The sequence below is a fragment of the Madurella fahalii genome, assembly GCF_045866475.1.
Source record: "Madurella fahalii IFM 68171 DNA, scaffold_2, whole genome shotgun sequence".
Lineage (NCBI taxonomy): Eukaryota > Fungi > Ascomycota > Sordariomycetes > Sordariales > Madurella > Madurella fahalii.
In genome coordinates, this window is record NW_027263972.1 from 8091624 (window position 1) to 8109674 (window position 18051).

Sequence of the window (18051 nt, forward strand, 5' to 3'; positions counted from 1 at the left end):
AGTCTGTGGACTGGCGACGTCCACGGTTGTCAGCTGAGTTAGACATTATGATCTCGGTTTAGCTTCCTATAAAGACGGTAGATTATAATCCTCGATAGCCAAAGTTCACATTTGATGCCTCCCTCGAAGATATTTCGAACCATTGCAAGCACAATGACGTCACTGGTGACAGTCCAGTTATGACGATGTCATCTGTGATTACCGCCCGGCCCCTGTCTATCATCCTAAGCTCTGAGCAATCTTGTCCTGCACCAGCTTTTGCTGCCAACTAACCCAACTGATCTATCTATTGTCAGCCCGCACTCGGAAACGGCCATGGCATATCCAGTCGTAAGGTGGGCTTTTTTTCGGCCGCCAAGCCTACGTGACCGTCCTCTATGATGTCCCCTGTGAATAGGGTTAACGGGGGACGATTCGAGTCAGACACAAGAACACGGCGCATTACCGTTTGCCTCTTGCTTACTGACCTTCCTCCAATGTGGCAATGGACAGTCTTATCCTAAACAAGGAATCTCGGGGAATTTTCCACAGGGACCAACTTTATCTCAACGCCCCTGCCAAGCCTTTCCGATCTTCTCACCCCGCGTCCAGAGTTTCGGTAGTAGTCGGGCAAATCACTCGGTTGTCACTTTTCCACTGTTTAAACCACCCAACCTTGGACCATTCACACTCTTTTCCCCATTTATACAGTCAACAACAAGCTTCATAGAGTCAATATATACCCCGAGCCCGTTCCTTTTAGTCAAACCGCCTCCCACAAAACCTCCCCGAAAATGACACAATCCTCCGCCGCCCCCACCATCACCACCACCACCACCACCACCCGCAAACCCATCCCCATCACCATCATAACCGGCTTCCTCGGCGCCGGCAAAACCACCCTCATCCTCAACCTCATCCCGCAGCTCCGCGCCGTCAACCCGGCCTATAAGCTCGCGCTGCTCAAGAACGAATTCGGCGACGTGGCAATCGACTCGCAGCTGGCGTCGTCGTCAGCCATCGCGGGGGTGACGGAGCTCCTCAACGGCTGCATCTGCTGCAACCTGGTGGGCCAGCTAGGGCCGGCGCTGGCCGAGCTGCGCGGCGGTGCCGCCGGCGGCGGTGGCGGTGGCGGTGGCGGCGCCCTGGACAGGGTGGTCATCGAGACGAGCGGCAGCGCCTTCCCCGCCACGCTCGCCCTCGAGGTCAACCGCCTGGCCCGCGAGACGCGCGGCGAGTACGTCCTGGACGGCGTCGTCAGCGTCATCGACGTGGAGAACTGGCGCGGCTACGAGGACACGAGCTACACCGCGCGGCTGCAGGCCCGCTACACGGACCTGGTGGTGCTGAATAAGTGGGAGGCGTGCGGGGAGAGGCGGTTCGATGAGGTGCTGGACCGCCTCGGGGATCTGGAGGTGGATGTGGCGTGGGTGAAGAGCGATAAGGGGTGGGTGGATGCGAGCGTCGTGTTTGGGCTGGATGGCGGGTTGGCGAGGGGCCTGGAGGAAGGGGAGAATCGGGGCGGGAAGTGTGCTGCTGCTGGGGGTGGTTGTGATGGCGGGGATGGGCACGAACATGAGCACCACCAGTCGGAGGTGGAGGTGTTGTCGGTGGAGCTGAAGGGGGAGCCTGGGAAGGAAGCGGTGGTCGATGCAGGAAAGCTGATGAGGTTTCTGAAGAGCGCGCCCAAGGATGAGGTGTATAGGATCAAGGCGGTGCTCACAGCCTCGGGGCCGGTCGCAAACTCGGACGAAGACGTGCCTGTGCCGGCGTCACCGCATCCGAGAAGCAGGTATATACTGAACTGGGCGTTTGGGAGGTGGACGTTTACGCCCATTGGGGAAGGCATCGCAGAACACGAGTCGAGCAACGAGGCTATCCTGAGGATGACGGTAATTCTGGCGAGGTATGAGAGCACCAAGTGGAAAAAGAAGCTCGATGCTGGCGGGCTGTTAGAACTAGAGGGCACGGACAAGGGCGAACTCATCGTTACCAAGGTCAATTAGAGCATATTAGACTAGAATATAGGACATGTTAGACGGGTGCTATTTAGAGACTTACTGACAACTACACATAGGAATGACGTACGGCATCGGTGTCTTGACAACCTTGTGCTAGGTTCCGCAAGGCGACGGCCTTAACTTGATATGCGTAGCCTCCACACTAGATGTATCCCCCCATCTGCGTATTGTGTTTTCCCGCATCCAACTGCGGCTCATCCGCATAGGAACTGATAATATCCAGCAGCACATCCGCATTATCTCCTCTCTCGTCTATGTCCTCTTCCACGCTGGACCCCTCCTTCTCGTCTACCAACCCTCTCTCTTCGTTATCCCCCAGAAATAAATCCGCATCATTCCCCCTCTCCATATCCTTCGCAAACTCTGCTAGCTCCTCCGGCCTCTTCCACGCCAAGAAGTCAATGTCATCCCCGCTCAGCGGCGTAACGGGCCTGCTTCTCGTCCGCCCAGATGACGTGGTGTTGGCCGCACCCGACCCTGCTTCGCGGAACCTAGAGTCTACCGGTGCCGGTCTTTGAGCGCGACGACCGCCTGTGCCATTATTGGCTGGGGCCTGAGCCCGGGCCCTGGTCTTAGTGTGGACTTGGGCTTCTGGAGTCCTCTGGGTAGCGGTACCACTGCTGCTGCCGCTTCGTCCGAGACTAGGCGTCGCGGCGAGAGGTGTTGTAGTCGAGTACTTCAATGACGGCGATGACGAAAGTAAAGGAGAGGAAGAGGAGGAGGCGTTGTTGTTGTGCTGTTGTCCCCTGAGCGGAGCGGAAGCGGACCGCGCGAGGTGAGGTTGTGGCCGTTGTTGGCCGTTGCTTCCTCCCTCTCTGCTTGGGCGGGGAGGTAGTGGGAGGGCTCTATGCTTCCTGTCACGCTCTTCTCTCTCTTTTCGAACTTGTTCGGAAGCCCGATCTGGTGCGAATTCGTGAGTTGCTGCTTCGCGGATAGCTGACGGGGCGGGCCAGATTGTGCGGATTGTGTTGGAAGGGGAAGAGGGCTTGGGTGACCGGTGGTGGGGTAATGGGGGGGGACGGGGGGTAGAGCGTCGAGGGGATATTTGGGCGCGGAGGTTGTCTACTGCTTGACGGCGAGATATACTTCGGTTGGGAATGGCATCCCTCCGAGGCGGCGCTTGCATATATGGCACTGCTTGAGATCTGCTGGTCTTGATAGGCGCAGGGTTAGGCTGCACACCTTGTCCGCCGGCATATAGCACTCGCTGTGGCCGAGCGTCGAGAAACGCACGCTCTGCAAGGGGTGGCGGAGCATGTGGTTGCTCTCGTTCCTGCGGTCTCTGCGATTGCTGTGACTGTTGCTGCTGCCGTGGACCGCAGTACTCTAGACACATGCTCAAATTCCGCTTGCAATCTGGGTATGGGCACACCACGGGAAGGGGGTTGCCAAAGAACTTGCCGCAGAACGGGCAATAGCCGCGCCTATACTGTTCCAAACGCACTAGATACGACCTGTTAACTGGCTGCTCCTCCACCTCGTCTGGACTAAGCTGCGTACCTCCAGGGACATCCTTTCTGATCGAGAGGTTATGCATATCTAGTGTTTCCGGGGCAGGACTTACAGTCTGGTCATGGCTAGTCGGCGGTCTACGTATCCTTACACCAACAGCTGAAATGGGAGGCCATTGCCCTGAAAGCGCATGGGTCTCTTTAGAACCGCCACGCGAGGAAGCTATGTCTGCCGCGGCACGTGGCTGCAGATGCAGTTGTCCAGTGTGTTGTCCAGGAGTCGCTGGTTCCTGAACGCTAAGACTTGGAGAACGGCTGCACTGCCCAACATGCCCTCTGTCATCTTCGTACGCCAGTCCTGCGGCACTGTAGTACTCATCATCAACCGCCTCCTCTCCCCCGTCTTCCCCTTCCTCCTCGTCCGGATTCGCCGTAGCAAAGCCTCCCTGTTGGCGGAGCCATGTCAGGACCTTTTCCTCTCGCTTACGCTGAAGGGCATCGCGAAGATGCTCACTCACCACACCCATACCTCCATATCCCCGTCTGGCGTCGGACATGCCGCCGTGTCTCCTTGCTGAGGCACGGTGCCAGCTCGCAATCTAGTCGCCACACTCGTCTTCTGTTGGCACCTCTATCGGCGTGACGATACGACTAGGGCGGTCGGGACTATGGACAATCTTAAATTCCTTCGCTTCCTTGTCTTCAGTTTTGAGCTTGAGGCGGCCCAACTCGCGGGGTCTTTGTGCAAGTCTGAGCGATCGGCTAGGTCGGACTGCAGGGCCGTCCGGCATTATCAAGTCTCAAAAATATTGCCTTACAGGAGATGAAAAGGGTTGTTGAGTAACAGACTCGTCTGCGGCATTGTACGAGAGACAAGAACAACTGCACAGCAGCGCAGGGGATCCGACCCCGTCCTTGCGTATGGCATAAAGGAAGCCGCGGAGCCCATTGAAAGGGGAAAATAAAAAAAAACACGCTTGTTCTTTGTACTGGGGTATCCGCGCTATTGGCAGATTTCTCCTCTTTGGTTCTAGGCAAGTTCTTCGTTTCCCGAGTTTCATTGTTGTGGACATGTTCCATTCTTTGTCTTTCCCCTTCGCTGGGTTCGATCTTCACAACAATCCCATAGTCTCCCAGAGTCGCAGACTTTGACGCCCCGGAACCCTGTACCTAGAGACTCACAGTAACAGTCATGTTGTTGCTAAGCACCAGGAGCACAGGGGGCAGCCCGTTGCAGAGAACCTCGACGTCGGAGAGATAGGCTAAACTCGCCTCTTCGCTTTGGCAGGTATTCTCCTCGGGTATGGGCAGCGTTGTCAACATCACGGCTGTATCCCTACTGTTCTGCCGCATGAGTTCGTTTAGTATCAGATGTTGAGCCCTGCTGGGGATATCGTTGAAGGAAAGCGAGAGACCCTGCGTGGAGTAACTAGACCCATTCTTGTTTTCTTCGTCTTCGGGGCTTTGGTAGGAAGCCAACAGGCCTGAGATGTTGAGTGAAACATCGCCGCTGTTATTTGCGCCTTTTGATGCGGAGCCTCTTCGAGATCTCACCGGCGAGTTCATGCCCGTGTCAGGCTCAGCAAATGAGACTTTCTTGTCGTTTCCGCCCTCGTCACCGGGAGCTGAGTCTCCACCCGCGCCTCGTCCATACGACGGCTGACGAGAAAAGGACGGCCGTGCCGGGCGAGTCTCGGCTTCTACGAACATGATTCGCGGTCCTGTACCGTCCTCATTCGTGATTGTTGTCTCTGGTACCAAGTTGCTTGAAAATCTCATGGCCGAACCATGCCTGGATAGCGGCGGTCTATCCGGTTTCATGATCCCTCGTCCCCGCGGTGGCTCGGATCCATTCCCGCCATCCCTTGCCAATCCCGCTCCTGAGCTACTACCGGCGCGTCTGTCTGTTGCGATGGCCCCGTACGAACCGTGAGCCGGCGAGTAAGAGCCCTTCAATCTTCTCTCCCTCCGCGGACTTCTTGTGCGAGCAAACACGTCGGCGTAACTCCGTCGCCGCCGGATAGCTGTTAGCAATGGACGCTTCGCTGGGTCATCGTCATCGCCGGGGACGCTATCTGCGTCATTGTATCGCCCTTCCATGACATCGCTGTCTGATGAATCGCTCTCGGTATCGCTCTCAGCTCCCATATCCGTGTCTGAACTGTCAAATACGCTGAAGGGCAGGTTTTGGGTGTGAATCCCCATGTTCACGCCCCATTTGACCAACTGTGACACGGTGGGCTTCTTGGGTAGTTCGGTGAGCTGCGCCAGACTATGACGCCTTCTCTCCTTGACATCCTCGGGCACGTTGTGTGGGTTGTACAGGCCTGGCCGGCGGGCTGTGGATTCCATGACCTGCGATATCGAAGCGAATTCCTGAGACCGCGTCATTGAGCGATTGCCTCGGTAGTTTTGCAAATCTTCCCACCACTCCTGATTCTTCAGGCACTCGTTGACCATATTCTCGATCTCGGGGTTTTGGAAATGGCCATGTATGATGGTCTCGTAGGTCGGAAGATTGCCCGACGCCAGCCAAAACACCAAGACTTTGGCGTCAATCCTTAGCTTCTCCAAAAGAGCCTTGACTCTACCTCGTTCCTCTTCGACTTCGCTCTCGTACTCGACAAACACGAGCACGCGTAGGCGATACACCTTCTTCCAGGCTGGGACCGTATGAAGGATGTAACCCAGTTGGAGGATCAATGTATCTGGTCCCCGTTAGTTTTAGGGCAAGGCTGCCTTCTCGCGGTCACTTACATGTATCGAAGTTTGTGGTGAGAACGCTCTTCCCGTCAGCCGTGAGTGCTGCAGACATTTGTATCGGCCAAAGATCGATGTATTTCTTTGTGTTGCTCCCATCCCTCCGTGGCGTCTCCAATGCCTCAAAGCCCTTGCCAATGGCGACGTTCAAACGGTATCGTAGTGCCATATCTTCAAGGATCGTGAGATAACTGGTCACTGACATCATCTCTTCTTCCTTGATGACATCCGTGGGCAACACGCCTTCCAGAAGACGGGCGGAGGTATCGCCTCTCTTCCTCCTACGGGCTTTGCTGTCAGGTTTGGATTCGTCTCGTGGGACTGCAGCAGGTGAGATTGGTGCGTCAGGAATTTGCAAAGCTGGGTAAGAACGACGCAGCTCGTCCATATTGTAGAAGCCCATGACGGCAATGTTTGGCCTCATGCCGCCCAGACCAGCCGAGAGGATCAGGTTCCTCACTCCCCATGTTATCGAGGGTGACATGGTCAGCTGCACAAACGCCTTGATCCGCGAGTACTCGGATATGTACTTGGTCCACGCGGCTTGCTGTAGCTTTGCCTCGTGAACCCCTGCGGAGAAGTCGTCCGTGACGATGACATGGCCTAGGATGTAGAGCGCTCCTTTCTTCATCGAGTTACAAAACTGAATCAGCCGAGTCTGCCTCCTAGGGTTGTTGATGAGGAGGATAATCTGCGGTCTCCAGAACTTGATGTGCTCGGGCTTCAGCCGCAGCAGGTATTTTCGCACTTGGTGGTAGATCAAGTTCTGGGACACGTCGCCCCAGTGCTTCGGCGGACTCAGATAGTGGATCAGAAGGAACAGAAGCACCAAGAGGCAGACGGCAGTGGTGGCATATGTCTCGTCGATAAAGAACATGGCAGCCGCTGAGAGCAAACTGCCCGCGAAAGCGGTCTGCCAGCTGAAGAACTTGAATCCGGGGCGGAAGTTGGGAGCGGAACCGATCTTGAGCAGGAAACAAGCAAGGTTCATGACGAAGAAGGTCATCTATCCACGGTTAGATCTTTGTTTCTACTCAGCGAGTCGCTCTCGACAGCTCTCTCACCTGGTAGCCCATGGATATAAAGGTAGCAATCTGGTTCAGGTTCGCAAACATGGCCATTTGCGCAACGATGTAGGTCAGGAAGATGGCGAGGATGGGCTCGTCTGCCTTTTTAGTGCCCTTCCCCAGCAGCGATAGGCCTGGAAATAGCTTATCTCGGGCCAGAGCTTGCATGAGCTTAGCGGAACCGATGACGCCCATCAGGGCCGAGAAAAATGTTGTTGCGAACTCTCCCGCAAAGATAATCGGAGGCCATATGTTTGTGTCCTGTATGATGTTCGCATTCAAAAGGAATGACGCATGGGCCGTGCTCGATGCCAACGAGAAGATCACTAGCAGGTATGTCACAAGGGTCGACAGCATAGCCCACAACGTGCCGACTGGAATGGCCTTGCTTGGGTTCCGCAGATCTCCTGACATGGATGCGCCGGCGAAGATGCCCGACGTCGCGGGAAACAGGATGCCAAACAGATCTCGGAACGTCTCGAACCCCGCGTACTCTTCGCTGTTGGTGTGAGGAAGCAGGTTAGACTTCAGAGTAGCCAAACTGACTCCCGTAAATTCAATCCCCCTCTCCGGATCAGTGAAGGCTGGCCGCGCCAACGCCGAGAGGGGTATGCTTAAAGTAGAGATGGTCAAGACCACCAGTAGGGCGTTGCTTGCTTTTGCAAAGATGGAGCTTCCGGCCAGGCAGAGACCGGTGCAGAGCACGAGGGCGAAGGTCCCGAAGAGATAGTCCCACCAGTATCCCTGCGGCATGGCATCGCCGAAGTTGAGTTTGATGCAATCAATCATGCCGACGACATTGAGAGCTGTGTTCAGCACCTGTGCCAGGTAAAAGAGAAGGCCGATGGAGCCGCCAAATTCGGGACCTAGAGACCTCGAGATGAGGTAGTAGGCGCCGCCTCCTTTTACTTCTCCATTTGAAGCGATGGCGGAGAGCGAGAGCGTTGTCACAAAGTCAACCGTGTAGGCGATCAGTAGCAGACCTGTTCGTGTAAGTCGTTTGGCACCCATGAGCATGAACCATACTAACGTACCAAGGATGCCGAGTAAGCCAACTTGTCCCAGGATCAAGCCGAACCTCAGGAACATAAGAATGCTGAGGATGTTGAGGCAGACCGGGATGTAAACACCGGATACAACGCCCAACTTGTTCCTCTTGCTTGAGGACTCGTGCTCCATGGTGGGCTGCCGTTGATCGGTAAGTTGTCTGGAGCTGGTACACCGTTTTTTCTTCTTCTTCAACTTGGACTATAGGCAGTTCATTTCGCGAGCACACAACAGAGAGAGCAAGCAGAGAAGAACCCGAGGGGACTGCTGGCTGATCGGGGCCGCCGTCGTCACGGCCGTTTTTGTTTATTTTTTTTTTTTTTTTTTTTTTCAAGCTTCAACGTCCAGGATGACTCCAGAGCCGCTCATGCAAACGCCCCGCAGCGCCAGTCATTGCTTTGCGAATAGTGCAGATCATCAGCTCCACCGCGGGGAGCACAGCTGCGGAGTGAATCGTCTGAGATTGGAGAGGAAGGGCAGTGTTGTGACCAAAACCACAGGGTTCCTCGCCAAAATCGTAGGCTGGTGCGTGAACCCCGCGCAGTATCCACTAGCCAAAGGACGCGTTCTCATTTGGAACGTCCAATGGCTTGCAGGCCGAGCAGACAGATCCGAACTGGGGCGTGTCGTCTGATGGCTCACTTTGAGTTGTCCGGTTGGAGATTCGACGTCATGAGGCGGGCAGGACGCACTCCAGACAGGCAACCCCAAGCCGAGGAGCCAACAGCGATCCCTGAGTGGCGCGGGCTGCTGGAACCAGGAGCTTTTAGCGGCTTGGCGGTTGAAGCCGAGCAGGTGGTTCTGATAGCACGCTAACAGGAATCCTGTGAAAAGAAGCCTCTGTAGATGTTGTTGGATAACTATCGTCAAGTCCTCGCCTTGCTTCAAGATGAAGTTTTGGGCTCTTCTACATCAACAACTCCGCTCCCCCTAACCGACCCTTCTTATGAGACAGCTAAACCGAGTTGTCCGCGCCCGGTTTGAGGGGTCGAAATGCTCACTAGCATCAGAGCAGCAGAGGAGTCGGTCTCACCGACTTTTTTGAGTTAGAGCAGGTTCTCGAGACGGCTGGAGAGGCCTCTTGGGCAAGGCCTCTTGGGCAGGGCCGCTAGAGTTGCCCTGTCCAGGTGCACATGCTGGGAATTGCCGTGGCGGGCAGTAACTGAAGCAGTCTATGGAAAGCCCCATTTTGTTGCAGTTGCCATGCAAGAACTCAAGAATAATTCCACACATGTCAACACGGACTTCATGCCTGGCGATGGACCGCAAAGGGTATATAACGTTTCAAGGATTGGATGTTTTGCAGGGTCGATAATTCTGGGTGCCCGGTGTGATGTTTGAAGAGCCGCTGCAGCCTGCCTCCAAAGGCCCGTTTTTCAGGGTCCCAACTGCGGGGCGGTCATTGGTGGGCCTCGCCGGATCCCGCCCCCCTGGCCAGCACCAGGGCTCCGACTTCGTCAGCTGGCCGGCCAACAGCACTCCCCGGTTCGTTCCGTAACGTTATCAGCAGCCCGTCGCTCAGCAGGGTCACAAGCCACACAAGAGTCAGGTGTCCGCCTCGACATCGCCTCGTCTTTCCTTAGTTACAGCTTGGGGTTAAAGGGTCGCTCATTACGTTCCCTGTTGTTGTTTGCTGCCACCAACGGTCCGCTCTTACGTTTCGCTTCTCACTCGTCTAGCGTTTGGGGGCCGCCGCTTGTTAACCCGCGATCCCTTGGTTGGTTGCGGCATCGGCCACGGAATCGGCCACGGAGTCGGGCTCTCCACTGTCAAACTGTCAACCGCCCACGCCAACACCCCGATCCTCGCCTACTTGGAGGCATGAAATAACCTAGCGACACGTTACAGCCAGCAACCATGTCAAACCACGCTAGGGAACCGCCGCCGCCTGCGCAGCGACACATGTCGACTTCTCCCGGCTCATACCTCGGCCGGTCATTTGATCGTGCCGGTCCGACTGCTCGCCTTGCCTCGCCGGTACCCTCCCAATCCGCAACCACCCCTACGCCTGCAGCATCGGGCGAGGAGACATCATCTGGCCAGTTGACACCGCTCCCGGGGCCGGGTTCGCACGTTTCCGGCCCGGGCGTCTCCGCACTCGCAGCCGCGCTCTCCAGCTCGATTGGTGGATCGCCGCCACGATTCGGTACACCCCCGGTCCGATCCGCCTCTCCCGCGCCGGCCCCGTCTTCTCCCCGGGCTCCGGGGACGCCGACGAATTATGGCTCGTTCGACTCGAGGCGACCGCTCGCGTACGAGGACCCAGCGATCATTAAGAGGCATTTGGTGCAGCCAGGAGACGGTGCTCCAGACAACGGTCTGAAGTATATCAGCGAGGGTTCGAAGGGCAAACAGCCGGCTGACTGCAACCGATCCGGTCTTGACGATGAATTCTCAAGTCTGCGCCTGCAGGGGGGTGACATCACACGGCCTATATACAAGTGGACTGAAGAGGCGGACCAGCGGACCAAGACGCAGCGCAGTAAGAGCTTCAGTGTTCCGAGGCCCGAGCCCGAAAACGAAGTGCTCGATATCAACAATATCAAGGTGCCAGGGGGCTTCAGGCGCAACTTCATACGGCGGGCGGCCAGGGATTCCGAAGAAGTGGCGCCGGGCCCAGGCGCTAACCAACAAACACAGCCTCGCTTACTTACCAACTCGTTTCTCGAATTCCTCAGTCTTTATGGCCACTTTGCCGGTGAAGAGCTCGAGGAAGACGACGAGGTGCTCAGGCCGGGCGAATATTTCACGTCGGGTAGCGAAGGTGATATATATGATGAATACTCAGACGAGGACAGAGAGCCAATGGAAGATAGCACATTGTTGACGCCCTCTGGGCGGAAGAGACGGAGGAAAGAGCGCGGAGGGAGCGGCCAGAACAGCCCCATGGGAGCAGCGCTGCTTCTCCTCAAGTCGTTCGTCGGAACCGGTGTCTTGTTCCTGCCTCGTGCATACCTCAATGGCGGCATGCTGTTCAGCAACCTGGTCCTGCTCTTCGTCGCGGCCCTGAGCTACTACTGCTTCGTTCTGCTCGTCACGACGAGGCTAAGGGTCGATGGCTCGTTCGGCGACATCGGCGGCATTCTCTACGGGAAATGGATGCGGACTCTCATCCTGGCCTCGATCGTGATCAGCCAGCTCGGCTTCGTCGCAGCCTACATCGTCTTCACGTCCGAGAACCTGCAAGCGTTTATCCTGGCTGTATCCGATTGCCGGACGCTGGTCCCCATCACGTGGCTCATCATCGTCCAAATGCTCATCTTCCTGCCCTTCTCCCTCCTGCGCGATATCGGTAAGCTCGGCTTCACGGCCCTCATCGCTGACGCCTTCATCGTCATCGGCCTGGCTTACCTGTTCTACTACGACATCCTCACGCTCAACACGCAGGGCCTCGCCGACATCATCATGTTCAACCAAAAGGACTGGACCCTCTTCATCGGCACCGCCATCTTCACCTTTGAAGGTATCGGCCTCATCATCCCGATCCAGGAGTCGATGCGGCACCCGCAAAAGTTCCCCAAGGTCATGTTCGCCGTCATGGTCATCATCACGACGCTCTTCGTCGTCATGGGCGCCGTGTCGTACGCCGCCTACGGGTCCAAGACGGAGACGGTGGTGCTGCTTAACCTGCCGCAGGACGACAAGATGGTCAACGGCGTGCAGTTCCTCTACTCGCTCGCCATCCTGCTGTCGACGCCGCTGCAGATCTTCCCCGCCATCAGGATCACCGAGAACGCGCTCTTTACAAAGAGCGGCAAGTACAACCCGTACATCAAGTGGCAGAAGAATGTGTTCCGCTTCTTTGTGGTGGCGCTCTGCGCCCTGGTCGCCTGGGGTGGCGCGGATAACTTGGACAAGTTTGTCGCCTTGGTGGGCAACTTTGCCTGCATCCCGCTGGTGTATATCTACCCGGTAAGTTGTGTCTCTCAGAGGTCGGGGTTAAACTTCCTTTGCTAACGGGCCGTACATAGCCGATGTTGCATTATCGAGCCGTAGCGCGGAACAGGTTCCGCAAGCTTTCGGATATCCTGCTGTGCGTCTTCGGCTTCGTGGCCATGGCGTACACGACCAGCTTGACCATCATGAGCTGGGCGAACGACTCTGGCAGCGGCGGGATGCCTAGCTATTGCGATAGCAAGGGTAAGGGACTGCCGGATTTGTAGGAAGGAGAATGAGGTAGAAGGGAGATATGTAGGAGCGAATGAGCTGGAAACATATGCACATGACATTTTTCCGTCTTCTTTTTCTCTCATGGCCTGGTTAAGCATCGCGGGTGTCATTATACTATATCATGGAGCTAGCTGAGGCAAAGTTTGGGTTGAGGGGTTCTGGGAATCGTCGTCTGTTGCAGCTTTGATAGATTATTCGGTATCTAGAGAGCATTCGTTCGGCAGGATAGTAGAGTAGACGGGACAGATTGCGGCTTGATTGGCTCAATGCCACGTGGTGGTTCATAGTATGGATAGAAGAATCATTGGTTTGTCAATAAATAACATTTCGAGTCTGTGCAAATCTAGTACTCTCACGATTGCCTTTGTTCAAAGTGCCGAGGTGGGAGCAAAGAGTAGACTCTCGACGGCGCTGCTGCTAGTGTTAGTGAGCAGCTGCCAGTGCACGGACCAAGCCCAGTGAGGTATTCGCGCTGGTCTCGGGTCTCTACTTACTATCTACTTACTGGGCTTCAAGTTGGCCATCTACCGACTTCATTGCACGCGCTCACATCGCTTCGATCAGCTTTACTCGAAAAAGTTTGCTGTTATTATTACTCATTGCGGTCGTTTGGTATTTGGGTACTCTATATTATTTTTAGCCACCATGAATGCTCCGGACAGGTTGGTCTTCCTTTTTCTTCCCCCTTCCATTTCCGTGAATCTCAGTTTGGAATGGCACGGCCAATGTTCCTTGGTCGAAAGGGGTGAGGGTCGGCCATGCCCGCTTTACTCTTTGAACCGAAGAACGGCTGGGAATCGATACCAGAGATGGACAGGTCTTGTCAGCCCGGCTGCGAGCTTTTCCTTATCACTACGAGTCGGCCGGGCGATAGTGGTAGGAACGGGGTTGCTACTTCCTCGAACAACCCACTTCCACGATGTCATACCGCGTCGTGTCTGAAGAGTGAATTGTAATGGCTACCTCAAATGCCCACTGGGCGACCTCAAGACCCTGCGGCCCTCATCCCGCAACACAAAAATTTTCATCTCGGTCTGCCATCAAGACACCAAGCAGCAACAACCTCAGGACATCCCACCTACCGCATTTCGCATATTTGGCGTTCCCCCGGACAGGACACCATGGCTTCAACAAACTATAGACATCTCGGCAACGGCCAGTCCGGGTTGGATTTCTCTTCCTGTTCCGCAAGCAAGCAATATCTTGTACAAAGTTACGGTGCTAACAAACCATGGCTTATGAAAGGTTCGAGCTGTTTATGCTCCAGGAGGGCGAGAAGAAAATTACCGAGAAAGTGGTGACGGGTGAGTAGCCTCTTACCTGCCACGTCTATACCGCAACAAAACACTCGGAAGAAGAAGTTAGACCCTCGAAACTGACGTCTATAGGCATGTCCAACACATCCGACTTCATCCTCCTCAAGGAGGACCATACCCTGGGCAACCTCCTCAGCGAGCACCTCAAGCAGGCACCCCACGTCATGATGGCTGGATACAAGAGTAAAAAGCCCCCTTCCCTCTGCCTCCCCCGCCCGGTTTCCCAGAGACTAACCCGGCCACCACAATTAAAAGTCGGCCACCCCAACGTGCCAGAGGTCCTCATCCGCATCCAGACGGACGGCTCCATCACCCCGCGCGAGGCACTCGTCAGCGTCTGCAAGCAGCTAGTCGCCGCGTACGGCCAGCTGGGCCGCGAGTTCCAAAAAGAGCTTGCCCTTCGCCAGTATGCCGACCAGGGCGAGAATGCTGGCGGCACAGGTGGCCAGAATGGTTTCTAAACGGGGGTTGATTTTGACTGGGTTGGTTGTGGGAAAGAATGGGTCTTGGTAGGGCGTTTGGTGAGGAAAAGCGTCTAGGTTGGTTGGTTTGTTTGTAAAGGGCGGAAGAGGGGGAGGAGGGAGGTGTCCAGCTACGTATCGACAAGTGCATGCATGGATGACATTCCGTGTGTTTTTACATTGGGCGGGTTGGCCCTGAACTACCTACTCGTGTCTTCTTGCTCGGCTAATCTTCATCATCCTGGTTGGCACATATCATCTGGGGGATGTGCATGGCTGTGGTTTCCTTGGGTGGTACTGATATCGTCGGTAGGGGACATAGACTCAGCTGTCTTGCATTAATTCTATTGTGTTTTGCTCTGGGGAGTGTTTTGTGCAATGTCTTGGCATCTTCTCCATCAATGGTAATAGAGAGGACTAAACGCCGATATTTTTTTGGATATTTTTTGCTACGGGTTGGTGGTCTTCAGATCCCCGTTTTGTCTCCCATCCTGACCAGCCACCTAAACGTTCCTGAGGATTTTCAGCTTTAACAATCCAGCTTCCGGGTTCATGCAGCCGCGCCTGTCGGTCCTTCGCCCCCAGGGATTAACTGTTGATAGAGTCAGATCTGAGCAAGGCGGCGGTAAACGGATGAAGGGATTCCCTCTAACCATGCAGATGTTGTTCCCGTTCAGCAGGATCTTCTTGAGCTTGGTGTGGTTGCCAGAGTAGTCACTGCAGGCTGGGTGAGCGAGAGAAACAAGTGAGTGAGTGGCCGGGCGTGCTTACAATTCGGTTACATCTTCCAGGACCATGTTGACGTAGTCGTCGAAGCCCACTAAGGTGCCCGCAAATTCTGTGAGGCAGGAGTTGGCATAGCCGATCTTAATGCAGCAGGGGAGTTTTGTCGGGAAGGGGGAACGGCACCTTTATCGCCCTTCATGATGACCCAGATACGGGATCCGACGCATTTGTCGATGAGTTCTATCGAAACAATTTGGTTAGTTGATGAGCTTAACGGGCTATTCCTGTCCATTTACTGCTGAGCTTTTACATACCTAAGGGGAGGAGTTGGGAAGCCATGGTTGTCTGGGGTCGGGTGCTGGCAACCTCTGGTTGTGTTCATGGTCCTTGGCTCAACCCAGCGCAGCTAGCAAGCTGGAGCACAATGGAGGGGTGTAATTACCGTATCGGGCGTAATCAGCCAAGAACCCCGTGATATCGTGCCACCCAGAAGACTCGATAGTCGCATACTGGGTGTTCTACCGGGGTGGGGCGCCAATTAATTGAACCAACTCAAAGCGCAGATCTCGCGTCTGGTGACTTCAGTTAGCGCGTCTGCCTGCTTTTGCTCCCCCCGGCTGCGAGCGTCATGATATCTTGCAGTCATGGTGCTGTACACTCGTTCAGCACCGTTCCTGTCCGCCTGCATCCCCTCAGGCCAATGAGGCTGTCGCATGGGCGTGGGGCGAATGGCGTCGGTGCGAAAATGCAATGTTGCTGTCGTCGTCGGCTCTTCGCTTCATCTTCGCGCTGCAACGCCTTGTAAGTGCCGCCGACGAGACCCCGAGCAATGTTTGCTATACTAATGTATCCCGCCCAAGCTACCCAACCCGTTTGAGAATGGATACACCACCGTCATCAAAGAAGGTGTGGCATGTCAGTCATGGCATTGTGTTTGCCGGCGACAGCAATGTGGTCTATCCTCGCTTGCCGGCTGTGAGATACCACAGCGCCCCGGCGGCTGTGCCTCTGGAGAGAAACTCCCATTATCAGCCAATACACGATGCGCATGAAGGGCACGCTGCTGGTCAGATTCCTGGGAATGCGCTGGGCGAGGTGGTAACAGCTACGGCTGTTTCAACGGTGACGCACACCGCCGCCACCATCACCGACACAACCTCCAACACCAACACCAACACCACCATCTCCACCACTTCTACTACCGTTTCCGCTTCCGTTACCTCCGCGGCTCTCACCGCGAGCAATAACACTGCCGAGGTCGCCCAGGAGGCCGACGCGGAAGCAACAGAGAAACCCAAACCTGTGGATCCTGCCACCCTCTATCCGCCATTTACACCATTGAACTTCAAGATCCCGGTCGAGACCTTTCGGAAGGCAAAGCAGGCCGCCGAAGGGACACCCGAATCATTTTGGTCGTACAGCCTGTACCGGGGTCCTAGTGCGAACGGCGCTCCCAATTCCAAAATTAAGGTGCATTACTGTACGAGCTACAACACAACGGAACGGGTTCTCAAGCAGTATTTTATGAACGAGAAAGTGCTCGGCTTCGACATGGAATGGTCGCCCTTTGCAGGCAAGAACAGTGGCCCGAGGCAGAATGTCTCACTCGTCCAACTAGCCTCTCCAAGTCGAATCGGTCTATTCCACCTTGCCGTGTATCCCAAGACGGACAAGCTGGTTGCACCGTCTCTGAAGAAGATCATGGAAGATCCCGGGATCACCAAGACGGGCGTCTGGATCAAAGGCGACTGCTCGCGGCTGAAACAGTTCCTAGACATCGACTCTCGCGGCACGTTCGAGTTGAGCCACCTGTACAAGCTCGTTAAGCACTCAAGCAGCGGCGAGTATAACCTTATCAACAAGCATCTCGTTTCCCTAGCTCGGCAGGTACAGGACTGTCTCGAGCTGCCCATGTTCAAGGGGGAGAAGGTCCGTGCCAGCGACTGGTCTAAACCCCTCCAGATGTCCCAGATCCTCTGTAAGCCGTCCCGCATCCTGCCACTCTCCGCACCTTTACTAAAACCGTCACAGATTCCTCATCCGATGCCTACGCCGCCATACAGCTCTACGCCATGCTCGACCACAGGCGTCAAAACCTCAACCCCACGCCTCCCCTACCCCATCACGCCGAGCTCAACCTCCCCATCCGCCTCGCCGACGGAGTCCTCGAGCCAGCAGCAGAAGAAGCCGAGCCCGACGCCGAAACAGCTGCTGCTGAAGCCGCAGCCCCTGAAGACACCCCCTCACTCTCCGCAGAAACTTACGATAAGCTCCGCAAAACTCTCGAAGAGAGCGTAAGCGTCGAAATCGACTCCGACCCCTCCTTCTCCTCCTCCTCCTCCGCCTCCTCTGTTACCAATCCCAGCGAGCCAGTCCCTCGCTCCGCCAAAACCACCTCCAGACCGCGCCCAAAAAAAGAAGACAACCGCGTGGAGGAAGCCACGGCCTGGGCCATGGACTTCCGCCGCACCAATCCCAAGATGCGGACCGCGCCGAGCAGCCTGAGGGCGTACTACCTCTGGATGAACGACGGCCTCACCCCGGCCGAGGTGGCCGAGCTGCTGCGGGACCCGCCGCTGCAGATCTCGACGGTGGTGACGTACATCTTAGACGGGATCAGGCTGGGTGGCAAGCGGCTTTTGATGCCGTTCGACAAGAAGCGGTTGAAGCAGGAGGTGCTACCGCTGTTCCCTGCCGACCTGCTCGCGGGGCGGTACAAGAACCTGTTGAAGCTCTGTAGGGATCGAGAGGACGAGAAGGGGAAAATTGAGAGGCGCAAGGAGAAAGAAGAGGGGCCGAAGGAGAAGGAGGAGAAGACCAAGGAGAAGGAAGGGAGGGGAAAGGCGGAGGCGAAGGAGCAGGTGGACAGCTGAACTGGGTGATTGATGGGGACTGACCATTTGCTGCGCGGTCGGGTAGATTGTAATGGTAATGGTTGGTTGGCGGTTACATTCCTGGATACAGCATCAACTCCGCCCCGGATAGAGCGCGTATAGAAATGGCGTCACTCAAACCCTCGATACTAGCAATGCCGTTATATGCCCAATCTAACC

The 18051-nt window shown here is 55.7% G+C and overlaps 7 protein-coding genes across 7 annotated transcripts; 4 read left to right on the plus strand and 3 right to left on the minus strand.

The window, feature by feature from the left end:
* Positions 1-773: 773 nt before the first annotated feature.
* Positions 774-1985, plus strand: MFIFM68171_05161 (uncharacterized protein; the record flags this gene model as incomplete). The annotated part of the gene is made up of 1 exon (XM_071060581.1): positions 774-1985. One exon carries the CDS (start codon positions 774-776, stop codon positions 1983-1985), a length of 1212 nt encoding a protein of 403 aa, XP_070916682.1.
* A 157-nt stretch (positions 1986-2142) lies between these two features.
* Positions 2143-4008, minus strand: MFIFM68171_05162 (uncharacterized protein; the record flags this gene model as incomplete). The annotated part of the gene is made up of 2 exons (XM_071060582.1): positions 2143-3897; positions 3970-4008. 2 exons carry the CDS (start codon positions 4006-4008, stop codon positions 2143-2145), a joined length of 1794 nt encoding a protein of 597 aa, XP_070916683.1.
* A 613-nt stretch (positions 4009-4621) lies between these two features.
* MFIFM68171_05163 (uncharacterized protein) lies at positions 4622-8457 on the minus strand (the record flags this gene model as incomplete). Its single annotated transcript, XM_071060583.1, has 4 exons — positions 4622-6159; positions 6209-7217; positions 7276-8261; positions 8313-8457. 4 exons carry the CDS (start codon positions 8455-8457, stop codon positions 4622-4624), a joined length of 3678 nt encoding a protein of 1225 aa, XP_070916684.1.
* Positions 8458-10182: 1725 nt separating this feature from the next.
* Positions 10183-12488, plus strand: MFIFM68171_05164 (uncharacterized protein; the record flags this gene model as incomplete). Its single annotated transcript, XM_071060584.1, has 2 exons — positions 10183-12237; positions 12297-12488. 2 exons carry the CDS (start codon positions 10183-10185, stop codon positions 12486-12488), a joined length of 2247 nt encoding a protein of 748 aa, XP_070916685.1.
* Positions 12489-13140: 652 nt separating this feature from the next.
* On the plus strand, positions 13141-14272 carry RPB11 (DNA-directed RNA polymerase II core subunit; the record flags this gene model as incomplete). The annotated part of the gene is made up of 4 exons (XM_071060585.1): positions 13141-13157; positions 13741-13799; positions 13884-13994; positions 14067-14272. 4 exons carry the CDS (start codon positions 13141-13143, stop codon positions 14270-14272), a joined length of 393 nt encoding a protein of 130 aa, XP_070916686.1.
* Positions 14273-14822: 550 nt separating this feature from the next.
* On the minus strand, positions 14823-15337 carry LSM5 (RNA-binding protein lsm5; the record flags this gene model as incomplete). The annotated part of the gene is made up of 5 exons (XM_071060586.1): positions 14823-14864; positions 14926-14989; positions 15044-15110; positions 15182-15238; positions 15313-15337. 5 exons carry the CDS (start codon positions 15335-15337, stop codon positions 14823-14825), a joined length of 255 nt encoding a protein of 84 aa, XP_070916687.1.
* A 540-nt stretch (positions 15338-15877) lies between these two features.
* Positions 15878-17871, plus strand: MFIFM68171_05167 (uncharacterized protein; the record flags this gene model as incomplete). The annotated part of the gene is made up of 2 exons (XM_071060587.1): positions 15878-16976; positions 17030-17871. The coding sequence occupies 2 exons, from the start codon at positions 15878-15880 to the stop codon at positions 17869-17871; spliced, it is 1941 nt and encodes a 646-aa protein (XP_070916688.1).
* Between the last annotated feature and the right edge of the window lie 180 nt (positions 17872-18051).